We start from the raw sequence: 11,827 nt of genomic DNA on the forward strand, positions 1-11,827 counted from the left end.
ATGGCATGCATCTTATAGGGTGCTGAGGAAATTTTCGCTAAATGGCGTTGAAATAATAATAAATTAATTACATATTAAGGAGAATTCGCTGCTTATTTATTGGCATTGTGTGTATCGATTTGGCACAAGGTTATAATCGTGGATGTTCTTGGGTAATTAGTTAACGATATTTTGACGTTTAGAGAAATTATATCTTTGCAGAATTAATATTTAACAAATAATTATTCATTTGTTACGTTAACACTGGGGGGTTAAAGAGATGCTTATCAACAATTCGCCGTACGTTTACATGCTAGATAATTCCTTAATTTAGGCTCTATAGACCCCAGCTATTGCAATGGGCATTCTGGAGGGTTTCCGATTAGTTGCCTTTGAATAGATATCGAACAGATTTTCAGAGAATAGAATTCCTACTAGTGAGGAGAGCTTCTCGTCGAAGCCCAGACCTCTCTTTGATACATCGCCAATGCTATTTCGAATATAATACTCGAAAAAAGTAGACAAGCAGGTAACACAGTTGATTTTCGAAAATTTGCCATGTGCAAACTTTTATCATTGTTTCCTATATACAGGTAGGTAAGTTCTTTTAACAAAAATATACATATATATAATCATCAAAGGTGTATATGAAAGCTATTGCTTAAAGCTAACCGTAGGGTAGATTTGTAGCTTCATTATTGAATTAGTTAACTGTCATAAACGCACGAAATTTCATCCATTATAATATTGATCTGAACAAACAACCCAGTCGTTTGACTCAATGTAAATAGCTGATAGTTCGCATCCCTCAAAACGCTATTGCATCGACGACGTTGCGCGTGGCTGAAACATATTTTTCTTATATCATATCAAAAAACGAGTTTGCCATCTAATTGTTGAATCCGTCTTGCTTTAATTGAATCCTTGGCAATTTTTTTTATCAGTATCTTCGGTACTTTTTGCTCCACCTTACCGTTTGAGAAGAAACTGTTTACTGCCGCAGTGGGGGATTTCTGCTTCATAGAAATGACCTTTCACAGAGCGAAATGACTGCTAGCACCTCGGGTGGTTGAAATATCACATAGAATAAGTCATTCCTCAATCCAAATAATTAACTCAGTTCGTAAATGTGTTCGCTAGACGAATTAAGGCAGTCTAGTCAAAACGATGAACCTATATCATCAAATCAGTTTGAGCTGTTTGATGAAACAGTGTCTGCGCTCTGAAGCAGCTTTTAGTAAACAAATCAAAATGAAAGATCTAAATTTTTAGAATCTACAGCTTATCATACATCGTATGAATAGTGTTTCGCTTGAAAGAGTTGTTCACTTTTATAAGTGTTATTTTCTACTCCGTAGATATTTCACGACCATGCAACGGCTTTTCCAACCCATTGCTTTCGCCTAACTATTGATTAGCGTTGTACGTGAGACATAGCTGAAGCTCAGGATTTGCATCAAAGTAAGGCGTTGTGCTTAATTTATTCCGATTATAATATGCATCATAATATTAGCTCCAAGTCCCGCTAATTGTCGATGCTTATATTTTGCCTATCTTTCTTCGCCCTTTTCGACTTCATTGAACTTGCAGAATGTCCAAACTACTTAAATGCTTTCCCTTTTTCTCACTCACTCTCACTCGCATCTCTACCATAACCGTTATGACCATCTTGTCCGAACGCACGGTTCTAGTTAAACTGAAGTCAACCCAAAATGTTATCGTTGTTAATGACGACAAGTAGTTCTCACGCCTCGTGCTGTTTTCACCACAAGCGCATCTGCAATAATATACAGCAGCAACCGTAGTCGTTCATATTTTGATAATGGGTTACGGTATTCGTTCATCCATCTTTTACTGTGTCGTTCGCAAAGCCCACAGCCGCCACAGCGTCATCTGCCTAACGAAAAGACTTCGGGACTTACTGCTGCTGATGCCGTGACTAGCGGTTAGCGCTGAGTGAAAAGGAACGTCCAATCCACGTCGGCCAGCAGCATCTGCTGCTTTCCCCCTCGCCGTCACAGTTCTATGTTGAAATCCACGTGTCAGTTGTGGCTCGACCTGTTACATCAACGTCATTGTTCTCTTAATGGTGGCGTGGCATTACGAGAAAAGACGATTTTATCTAGCAGCTGCAATAACAAGGACAGTGGTGGCGACTGTTTTAGTGTCTATGGTGCTCGGCAACACTGGCACTCGTTGGCGTCCGTCGTTGATCGTCGAAACAGCAGTAATAGTAACAGTAGCAGCAGCAGATGCAGGTAGGGTGTGCAGGAGAACGATTATCGCATTCTTAAAAAATAGAGCACTTTTCGGAGCAGCTACAGAATTAGATGTAGCAAGAACCGGTAGTTAGTAGTTGCGTTCGAAGTTGCCCTCAGGAAAGTTCCGAAGTGTGTGTATGTGGTGGCATGGCGGCCCAGCTGACGGTCGCTGCACTCTTTAGCTATTGAGCAATAGGGCCGTTAGTGTTTAGGTCCAGATTGGCAAGGAAACAGGCAAGTCTCTTGGTGGCCTCTTCGTAAGAACGGTATGAGGTTTGTGGAGAAGTTCTACGCTCAATCGAATCATAGAACATTAGACAAAGGCCAGCTACTCATAGCGGTTTCCCGTGGACTCAGTTTTTAGGTTGCTAACAAGTAGAGATTCCATGTGAACTCCATTGAAACACTTGATTCAATCCAGAATAGATACTTCTATAATCGTCTCAGATTAGTGTAATAACTAAGTACAATATTAAACGGTGAGAGATCTACGGCTAGAGAAGCTGATTTGAAATTTGTATAGTGAACCGCCGTTAAAGTTTGTTCGATTTAGTATGCAGACAGTATGAAATATTTTGCATTACAGGATGTATATTTATTGATAACAAAGCATTCACCATTTACATTAAACAGGATAAAACAGAGCATTGGTTGGCTTGTTTCTGTCGTTTTGTTAGAATTAAAAGGCATTTTGCTTACAAATTGTCTGTGTTGTATCATAAGACATTAAATGTTGTGTTCGAATATGTTTGAAATATAATGTTCATTTTCTCTGTAGATCGTTTTGCGCGCAATAAAGAGCTAGCAAGCTATTGATCTGAAGATGTCGAAACCTCGTATGATTTTTGCCCTTGGCCTGATGGCAGTACTCATCGCAGCTGACGACTTAAAGATTGAGACACTCAAAATTGCCGACAATTGCAACGTCAAGTCAAAAAAGGGTGACCTGCTTTCGATGCACTACGTTGGTACCCTGGAGAAGGACGGAAGTAAATTCGATTCCTCACTTGACCGCGGAGAACCCTTTCAGTTTCAGCTTGGCGTTGGGCAGGTTATTAAAGGTACGTGTAAACGTTCCCTGCGTGTCGTATAGACGTGCCTAAGTGATTTGTGTATAGCTGCTGTATAGCTATAAACAATAAGCAATCTTACGTAGACTATTATGTAGAATATCAAAAATTAGCGTGAGCCAAAGCAAAACATTAAACTGCATTTTGCTATGCGCGACCGACTCTTATACCGTAGTCGACCACTTGGTAGTCTATTACTCGACGGAGTTTAGAAACGAACTTAGATTCTGGCAGTACATGTAGACGACTATTAAGTTACAAAACGTCCTTTAATTGAAAGTTTTAAATTATATTTGCTATAGTTCCTACTATATGTCCCAATTACGGCTTAATCGTTGATAGAAATACTGGGCCTAGGCTGTAGCCTAGATCAAACAAGCATCGATAGGCTCTCGACTCCTTCATGCTACATAGGGAGCGCTTTCCTATTAGTAAACTTGAGATTGTAACACGACGAGTACTTCTATGATAAACTACTATTTTTACGTGTATTAGTACAACATAGCCTTGTGCAAGAAGCCCATCCAAAATTTTGTGTTGCTCGCTTTATATGTAAGACAGCATATTCTGTAAAATACCGGGAGAAATCGGCAGTTACAACGTAATTTTATGTACTTTAAATCACGGCTGTTGTAAACGGATTGTTGCCAATTTCGGTTAAGATCCAGAACCGAATATTTATAATATGATTAATCTCTTTCAACTGTTAGTGTGTATGATATTCAATTGGGACAGGAAAAGTGTCAATAGGAGGTGTGGCAAACCTTTCTAAGGTAGCTTATATACAAACGTAGGTTACTTTTCGCTTCTGACACATTCAGTGGCCATTTTGCCGTCTTGTATTCCTTATTATACCGAATGTAATGCGTCGTGTGGATACAATATTTTTTTTTATTAATTACAAAAACGAAGTATTTAACTAATGAATTACTGTATCTTTAGTTCTCATATTAACCAGATGATGGGGCGCAGCGAGGGCAATTTTCCGCAGTGGTCCTTCGAGGACGTTTGATCTGTAGCGCGCACAGCGCTGCGTTTTAAATTTTTATTATTAACGACTAGTTATCATGATTTCAGACCTACGCGCTAACTTTCCTTTCAGGGTGGGACCAGGGCTTGGAAGGAATGTGTGTTGGAGAGAAACGTAAACTTACAATTCCCGCCAACCTAGGTTATGGAGATCGTGGAGCTGGAGAAAAGATTCCACCCGGAGCTACGCTCATCTTCGAGGTGAGCAAAATACTCTTTTATAGATATGCATACAGCCGAGAAGTTAAGAACTAATTGAGTGTAAATAGCATAAATAAAATTGCCGATGCATCGACAGAGCGATAGTATTCTACTGGAAGTGAATGCGCAAAAACATCGCGTAAAAGGGGTTCCAGTCCATAGTTGGTTCAGTCTTTAATGTATTTGCCTTTACAAAATGTCTTTGGCTACATAGCGGGTAATTATTCCATCTACAATATATACATGAAAAAAGTCTCGTCTTTTGTAATTCGTTTATGCGAACAGATTAGTAGCTTAGGTATGAGTATTTTATTTAATAGCAATTTTTTTATATGTAGAAATTTTTACATGTCTGCCGTTTAGGTCGAACTTTTAAAAATTGATGATGGCCCGAAAACCACAAATATCTTCAAAGAGATCGATGCCAACAAGGACAATCAGCTATCCCGGGAAGAGGTCGTGACTTACCTTAAGGTAACATAATAATTGCACTTGGTAATCACGATACAAATTATATGATTTATGCTTACTTATAGCCATTTGTGAAGTTCCGTATTCTTTACGACATGGGCGAAATCATTGTCATTTGTAGCAAATTCTGACAAGTGTCTCGTAACTTGTTAATTGGATGATGCCTTTTCATTTGCCCTGTTGCTACAGGCTCAGTTGCCTGCCGCGCAAGCAGCCGGTATCAAAGAGCTGCCAGATACCGAAAAGATGGTCGAGGACATTTTCGATCATGAAGATACCGACAAGGATGGAGTTATCTCTCACGCCGAATTTTCTGGCCCGAAACACGACGAGTTGTAAGAACCACCTCCCTCTCCTAGGCCTTAGTCCGTCGGCCGTACTGGTTCATGCAGCAAACCGCTCGGCAAACGGTAAATCACTCACTGAAACTGCTCTGTCGACGTCGCGAGGTGCCGGAAGGTGATAGGCCAGATTGGAGACCCTAATGTTTTAATTTTTACTAAGCTTTGTTTTTCTATTCTCTAGAATTTAAGAAGGTGCAATACACTGGAAAACAATTAGGCAAAAATCACGTGAAATACGGTGCCCTTTTAGTGAACTGCGAGTGTCTAACTGTTGAATAGTAGCCTATTAACATCAATTAAATACAGATTGCAGTTTAGGCCAAACTGTTACACGAATATAATTGTTGCCGTCATAATTTGTCATACAATTATTTCCTTTTAACAAGATATAAGAACATGTATGTTCTAAAATTGTGAACTTTCCATTGTACCTTCTTACATTTTGTTCAATGGGGACGTTCGCTGAGGTTGCAAATGACTGTTGATTTTCGGTGAAATGAAATTGTTCTTTGTACATACTTTTGAATATACATTCTTCAGGTGAGTCGTGATGCAGTCTCTCTATTGTAAACAATTATAGATAGGCATATAAAAAGCGAGAGTAAGTGACGAGAGCAATGGCGGGTATAGCTATTATACTACTATTATAAATAACAAAAATAATTTATTTGGCTGAGTGGTAGTTAAAGAGGCATTAGGTGTATCAATTTGTGCTCGATACGACTAAGCATTAGCTGACGAAATAGCCAGTCATATATTATTGCTTAACTAACTCTGTTGCTTAAATGTCGTCCAATAAATAGGGCGTCTTGTGCAATATTGGCCGCATTAAACGATAGTAGGTTAAATTAAACCAATATTTACAAAACTTAGCATAAATTCTTACGCTACTGTTATATCTGGAACCGTTTAAAGGGAATCATCTAAAGAATGAGAAGTTTTCCTAGACCTTTGCGAAATCGAATAAAATGCATGCTTTAAGTCATTATCCTTAATTGAAGACACACACACTGACACAAAGACTATTACAGATGATAGTATTACAACACGTGGCTTCTAATAACGAGGCGTTTGTATTCAATGAAGAATAGGGAATAATAAATAAACGGAATGACCACAAAATAGACAAAACAGCTTTTATTTTTAGCAATAATATACGCTTTCTATACCTATATCTCGTACTTGAATAACTGAGATGTTGATTATTTTTCTGCGTACTAAAGAAGATGCTAACTAATATATTCGCTTGCACCGAGAGTCGCGTAGATGACGAATTATGCAAAACTGTAACACATTGCAATATCAACTTATTTCTGAAACAATAACTTTCAGAAATAATAACTTATCGATCCCACACATGTTTAATGCAGCTATGAATATCGTCAATTCAACCCGTTGAAGTATTAGGTTGGACAAACATCCAACATTCTCTTGCTGGATCTCAGTGGCTTATAATTCTGCTCATGCTAGGTTTAGCATTGAACCAATGGCTAAGTAGACCAGTAGCTAGCGTTAGTAAATAGGTATGGAAAGTCGTGAGAACGAGCTCTCGGTCAGATTTAGCCTCGTCTAGATACGTAAATCGAATTCGAATAAGCTTTGGTAAACAAGGTAGGACACAGTGAGACCAACAATATAGCCTTTAGGTAAAGCTCGCGTGTTGCTTAGCTGTACATCTTAAAACCAAAAATTATCAGCAACGTAAAAAAAGTTGCTTTCGAGGTACCGTTCGATGATATGGGGAAGCAAGTCATTCGTATTACCGCTGGATCAATGTCAACTGCAAGACATTGTGAAAACAACTTATTCGCCTAATAAATCCCAGAATTAGCAGACGTCAGTGTTTATTGGTCATAGCTTATCGTAATAATACTTTCTTCCGTCAAAAAGGATAGATCAACTAATCATGCAACGCGTTCGTCTAGAATATTAGGAAAGCACGTTAACCTTGCTGGGACAAACAACGAGTTTTATAATTACAAATATCACCTTCCTTCTTGATGGCAGAGTGCCTGATAAAATGCCCAAAAACGATACCGGACGTCAAACTCGAAACATATAAGTGTAGAGCCTGCTGTGCGTGGCCGAAAACTACATGTAAGTTAGGACACACTTTTTATGCTAGGAGAGCTCCAATCAAGTTGGCCGTGTCCCTGTCCGTCAGTATGTCCACATAATGGCTTAATCAGATTTCTAATGTCTCGCCTTCCACTGTCAAAGGATCAACTAGTCAATGTTTAGTTGTTTTCAATCATTTAATTCCTCTACTGAAATAGATATGCGCTATCTTCCACAGTAAATATCATGACAGCTCCGTTTAATGCTATCGAACGCTAGCATTTTATTTTACATATTTTTAACATGTTTTTTTTTTTATTTCTGGACCCAGCTAGTTATCGAGCTTTCCAAAAGGATGCAAAGAAATGCATTCCAATATGTCGATTTCCTAATTTTCTATAGCTATGGCTTGTTTCGTTTGTTCTTGCCAAAAGCAGTAAGTAGCGCACTGTGAGTGCTGGCGGAATCAACTGAAACTTTCAGTTTCAATAGTGAGCATCGCTTAGTGGTTATTGCATGCATGAGCCAAGGTGTAATTCATTCGTGACCACCGAGCGCTCTCGTATGCATGCAGAACTTCTAGCTTATTGAGTCGGCGTCGGAATTAGATTCAATCCGCTTCTGTGGGCTACTCTATCCGGCTGATCGCCGCCCACAGAATAACGGCTCAGTCGACGAGACGGATCGAAACAAGCTTATTATAATAAACATAAATAGAAATAATTCGGCGGAAATAAGTGGACGAACTCCCTATGTCTTTCGGCATTTGGCATTTATACACAGCAAACAGAAGGCTAGTAGCAAACACATGTGACATGTTCACTTTCATGGTTGATTGAACCTGAAGGTCAAACGCTTGTTGCATATGTAAATACATACAGGGCGGATCACCAGACGGCACGAAGGAGAATATAGTTCATTTACGGTTTACACGTAGGTGAGAAATCCCACGTTGAATGGACTCCGATCTGTTTAGTTCTAGCTTTTTCTATTTAGTGCAGGCTTTTCTTCTTGGTGTACCAGAGGGAGCTGCATATTATACGAACTACATGTATTATATACTATCTAATTTACAGATATTTTTGGTATCAGAGAGGCTCTTTTCACATACGTGCTACTATTCATAGCACTGTTATTGCAACGAAAATTATCCCATTATTTTTAAATGGCAATTCATAACTAGTACATCAACTTGAAATCTGAATAAATACCTAAATAGAAGTCGGCACTGTAGATCAATGGTTCTAGTAATGGTTCGGCAAGTCGCAGAGTCAGGCTCGAATTTCCATCGCGCCGCATCTATTCTTGCTCCAAATGCTTCACTTTAAACCAAAGACTCATTTCGAAATACTATGGCGGCAAAAAAAATCCGCATTTTTTTTAAATAGAAAGGGAAAACAGGATCTAGATTGTTCTTAAATTTTATATACTGCAGACAGTTCTATTGTCCTACTGTAAATTTAATTAGCCTTCCGCACAAAGGAAGATTCCAATTCAAATATGTCTTAAGAAACCTGCACTTTAAATACTAGAAGGTCGACATTGATCTATATTTCGGGGAATAATCCAGATGTTTAAGGACAAGACGTAAAATTAATATCGATTTTTTCGACACGAGACATCTGTAGAAACAGCGTCAGGACAAAAGTCGAATGCTGTCACATACGGATGAACAGATCTGAAGGGTATGACTATAAAATGGTTCTGAACTTAAGAAAATGTAGTTCATCGCCTCCGTGGAGAATGAAAAAAATATACATAAATCAATATATTCGTTCATTATTGCTTACCGTTGTAAGCGGCAACACGTCCATACGGAATGGAACCTTTAGACAAACGATTAACCTCGAACGTGTTTAGTGTGAAAAAATGCCTAAATTTACCGCCACTATACGTTTCATTGTGTTATTTTATTTTGATAATCTTGCTTTATGTTAGCGTTGCCAAATTCAGCGTCGAGTTTTCGTGTCCAGGCACTGTTGAGGTTTGTTTGTAGCTTTCTCGCATATGAGCTCTGTCAAACTCTTGGTATTGTGAGAGTCGTTGTCCGGACGCTGCAAATTGCAACGCAGAACCGAGATAAAATAATAATAATACAATACAATAAAAACGTGTTTATTATTATTTACAATAAATTATCGAACGATCATTGTGGGGACTAAGTGTTCGGGTACTCTGTGCGAGTAGCTTGTTCGGGTTTACGAAAACTTGGCACAGGGGATAGTCGATTTGGTGGGCTGGGCTAGCAAATATGCTGCAGCTAATTTCATTATAATATGCACCACCTGCTTACCTAATAGATGATCTAGCAATTTACAACCTCATCAATGATGACATCAGTGGCAAAATCTTAATAATTGTTCGCATAAAAACGTACCCCATCGATGAAGAAGTAGGGCACCCATGGAACAACGCTATCATTCGGACTTACGATGGCACCCGCCATTTGACTAATGTCTGCCATCAGTTTAACAAGTGCTATTCCCTGTGGACCTTTGGCGCATTTTTCCAGTTGAGCCGCCATCCCTGGACTTGTACACTGTATAATTAAGATAAAATTACAACTGCATGTATATATTCCTGATCTACTATTTTATGATGATATTTAATAGGGAATAGTCGTTGTAATAGTTTTAACAGTGTAATGTGCTTCCTACCTTCTTTAAGGCACGCGGCAGTTGCATCCTGTAACCCGTCATGGTACATATTACATACTCAAGGCGCTCCTGAAACATAATTTTCGTTGTTCAGGACGTAACGATGCTCTAAAGAGTATATAAAATTTAAGTAACTAAAATATTTGCTTATGTTATTTCTATAGAGCTTTAAGATTCTCTAGTATAATTCACTTAAGGTGCCTCAATATATATAGCCTATATGACTATAGTACGTCTACCTTGAATCCGTCCAGTGACTAGAACCTAATCGAATGGGTCAAAGAGGCCCAAATCGTCTGACAGCGTTAGTTTCATATATGATGGACGGAATCAAGCTCAGCCATAATCGTACAGATTCCCCCCATCCCAAAAAAAAACATTATATACTTAGAAGCTTTCGACGACTGGGAAATTCTCAACGGAACATTTCGCCAATTGCATTACATTTATGGAAAATGAAACAGCTGACGACATTTTGTACTCTGTTTTAATCATGCCAAAAAAATTAACGCTCCTTATGTGAATGGTCTCCAATAATATATAGAATGAAGTGGTAAAACCTAAAATACACAGTACCCGACGGCTAGAAAACCTAGTGAGTTTGAGAAATAAAGCAAAAAGAAAAGCAAAGAAAGCAAAAAGACGATATATATCAAGGTTTAGATCTAAATAATAAAGACGCCTTACTGAAAATACATGGTATTTAATAGGCCAAAATTGATAGTGTGCATCAAAAGGGTTTTACTTACCTTCGGGCTCATGTAGAAGTGACTACATGCATGCCATGCGTTTCCAATACACTCGTCAGGACCATGGTGGCAATAGAAGTTCACACTGCCGTTCGGTCCAATTTTCATGTCAGCAAATCCATACGGTACAAGACTACATTTTGGAGCAATGAGCATAAAGGTTACTCCAAGTCAGCTGATCATAAGATGCTTTGATGTGGACGCTTTCCTACTTAGACGATGGATACTTTTAATACCAACTACGCAGAGCACAAGGTTCTGTAAAAGCTCTTCTACACCACTTACAAAGGCACCTCTAATGTACCAATTCGTCAAAAAGGTCTGCTCAATACGATAACTTTTCAAACAGAAAAATTAAGGGAGGTTAATTGTTCAAGCTGTACAGGATAATTGGTGGAAAGAACAGTTTGCTAGGACGGTCAACTTCATACGTTAATGACGGTAACGCAATCTGGAGTTCTTAAGTATGTTCCATAATTCTAGAATGAATGATATACCAATGACACAACTGAATGACGCGGCGACGTACCTGACAAAAATGTCACTTCCAAACTTGGTCAGAGCTTTTGGAAGTTCCTGACTCATTGTCATCCTGCAGCCTGGACATAGTGTCTCATAGAGGAGCACCACATTTGGCACCGTTTGTGAATGGGATGTAATTAGCTTCGCGAAATAGGCTATAAGTACAGAGATCTAAAGTTTCCTTGTATTAGGGACGGAAATTTAAGAATTGCTTGGTGCTTCCCAAGAAAGGATGGCACCTTGGAAACAACTTCAATGAAAGTATTCGGACCTTTCCTTCGCCATGAAATTATTAAAGCGCCCAATTCCGATCTTTTGAATCGGGTTGTGTTCCAGGTTCCCGAACTATATCCTGTTAAAAACCATTTCGTCACTACAACCCCTGCATATACTCAGATTACCTTTTATTTAGCAAGACGAGCGGACTCTACGAATTCTGTTCGTTTTTTTTCCATATAGTCTATATATAGACAATAAATCAGACTT

The 11,827-nt window shown here is 38.7% G+C and overlaps 3 protein-coding genes across 9 annotated transcripts in view; 1 reads left to right on the plus strand and 2 right to left on the minus strand.

Annotated features, from left to right (window-relative positions):
* The window catches only part of LOC111258748 (uncharacterized), an 11,997-nt gene extending 9,958 nt beyond the window's left edge, over positions 1 to 2,039 (minus strand). The window contains exon 1 of one of the 3 annotated variants that reach the window (XM_022830236.2): positions 1,902 to 2,039. The gene's annotated coding sequence lies outside the window, so the exon portion shown is untranslated. Of the gene's footprint in view, positions 1 to 952; positions 1,587 to 1,611; positions 1,790 to 1,901 lie in introns of those variants that run through there. The other 2 variants (XM_022830240.2, XM_022830239.2) reach the window with 2 other exon arrangements.
* A 37-nt stretch (positions 2,040 to 2,076) lies between these two features.
* Positions 2,077 to 6,486, plus strand: Fkbp14 (peptidyl-prolyl cis-trans isomerase Fkb14). Its single transcript, XM_022830241.2, has 5 exons — positions 2,077 to 2,237; positions 3,019 to 3,301; positions 4,413 to 4,540; positions 4,904 to 5,014; positions 5,201 to 6,486. Exons 2-5 carry the CDS (start codon positions 3,064 to 3,066, stop codon positions 5,348 to 5,350), a joined length of 627 nt encoding a protein of 208 aa, XP_022685976.1. The 5' UTR covers positions 2,077 to 2,237; positions 3,019 to 3,063; the 3' UTR covers positions 5,351 to 6,486.
* Positions 6,487 to 9,291: 2,805 nt separating this feature from the next.
* Positions 9,292 to 11,827, minus strand: part of LOC111258747 (gamma-interferon-inducible lysosomal thiol reductase) — a 4,012-nt gene continuing 1,476 nt past the window's right edge. For 2 of the 5 annotated variants that reach the window (XM_022830233.2, XM_086967573.1), the window contains 5 exons: positions 11,349 to 11,512; positions 10,820 to 10,952; positions 10,071 to 10,139; positions 9,791 to 9,952; positions 9,292 to 9,467 (listed from right to left, as the gene is read on the minus strand). In XM_022830233.2, the coding sequence (XP_022685968.1) occupies positions 9,363 to 9,467; positions 9,791 to 9,952; positions 10,071 to 10,139; positions 10,820 to 10,952; positions 11,349 to 11,512 (633 nt within the window). In that variant the 3' untranslated portion in view covers positions 9,292 to 9,362. Of the gene's footprint in view, positions 9,468 to 9,790; positions 9,953 to 10,070; positions 10,140 to 10,819; positions 10,953 to 11,348; positions 11,694 to 11,827 lie in introns of all 5 variants that reach the window. The other 3 variants (XM_022830234.2, XM_086967574.1, XM_086967575.1) reach the window with 2 other exon arrangements.

Source organism: Varroa jacobsoni, unplaced genomic scaffold (assembly GCF_002532875.2).
Source record: "Varroa jacobsoni isolate VJ856 unplaced genomic scaffold, vjacob_1.0 scaffold_259, whole genome shotgun sequence".
In the NCBI taxonomy this organism is placed as follows: Eukaryota; Metazoa; Arthropoda; class Arachnida; order Mesostigmata; family Varroidae; genus Varroa; species Varroa jacobsoni.

What these genes read in the sequence shown, in the direction of transcription:
- Fkbp14 (XM_022830241.2), top strand. Translation starts at nt 3,064, where the DNA reads ATGTCGAAACCTCGTATGATTTTTGCCCTTGGCCTGATGGCAGTACTC. An exon ending in GAGCTACGCTCATCTTCGAG is followed by an intron (nt 4,541 to 4,903) that starts GTGAGCAAAATA and finishes TCTGCCGTTTAG; the next exon opens with GTCGAACTTTTAAAAATTGA. An exon ending in AGGTCGTGACTTACCTTAAG is followed by an intron (nt 5,015 to 5,200) that starts GTAACATAATAA and finishes CTGTTGCTACAG; the next exon opens with GCTCAGTTGCCTGCCGCGCA.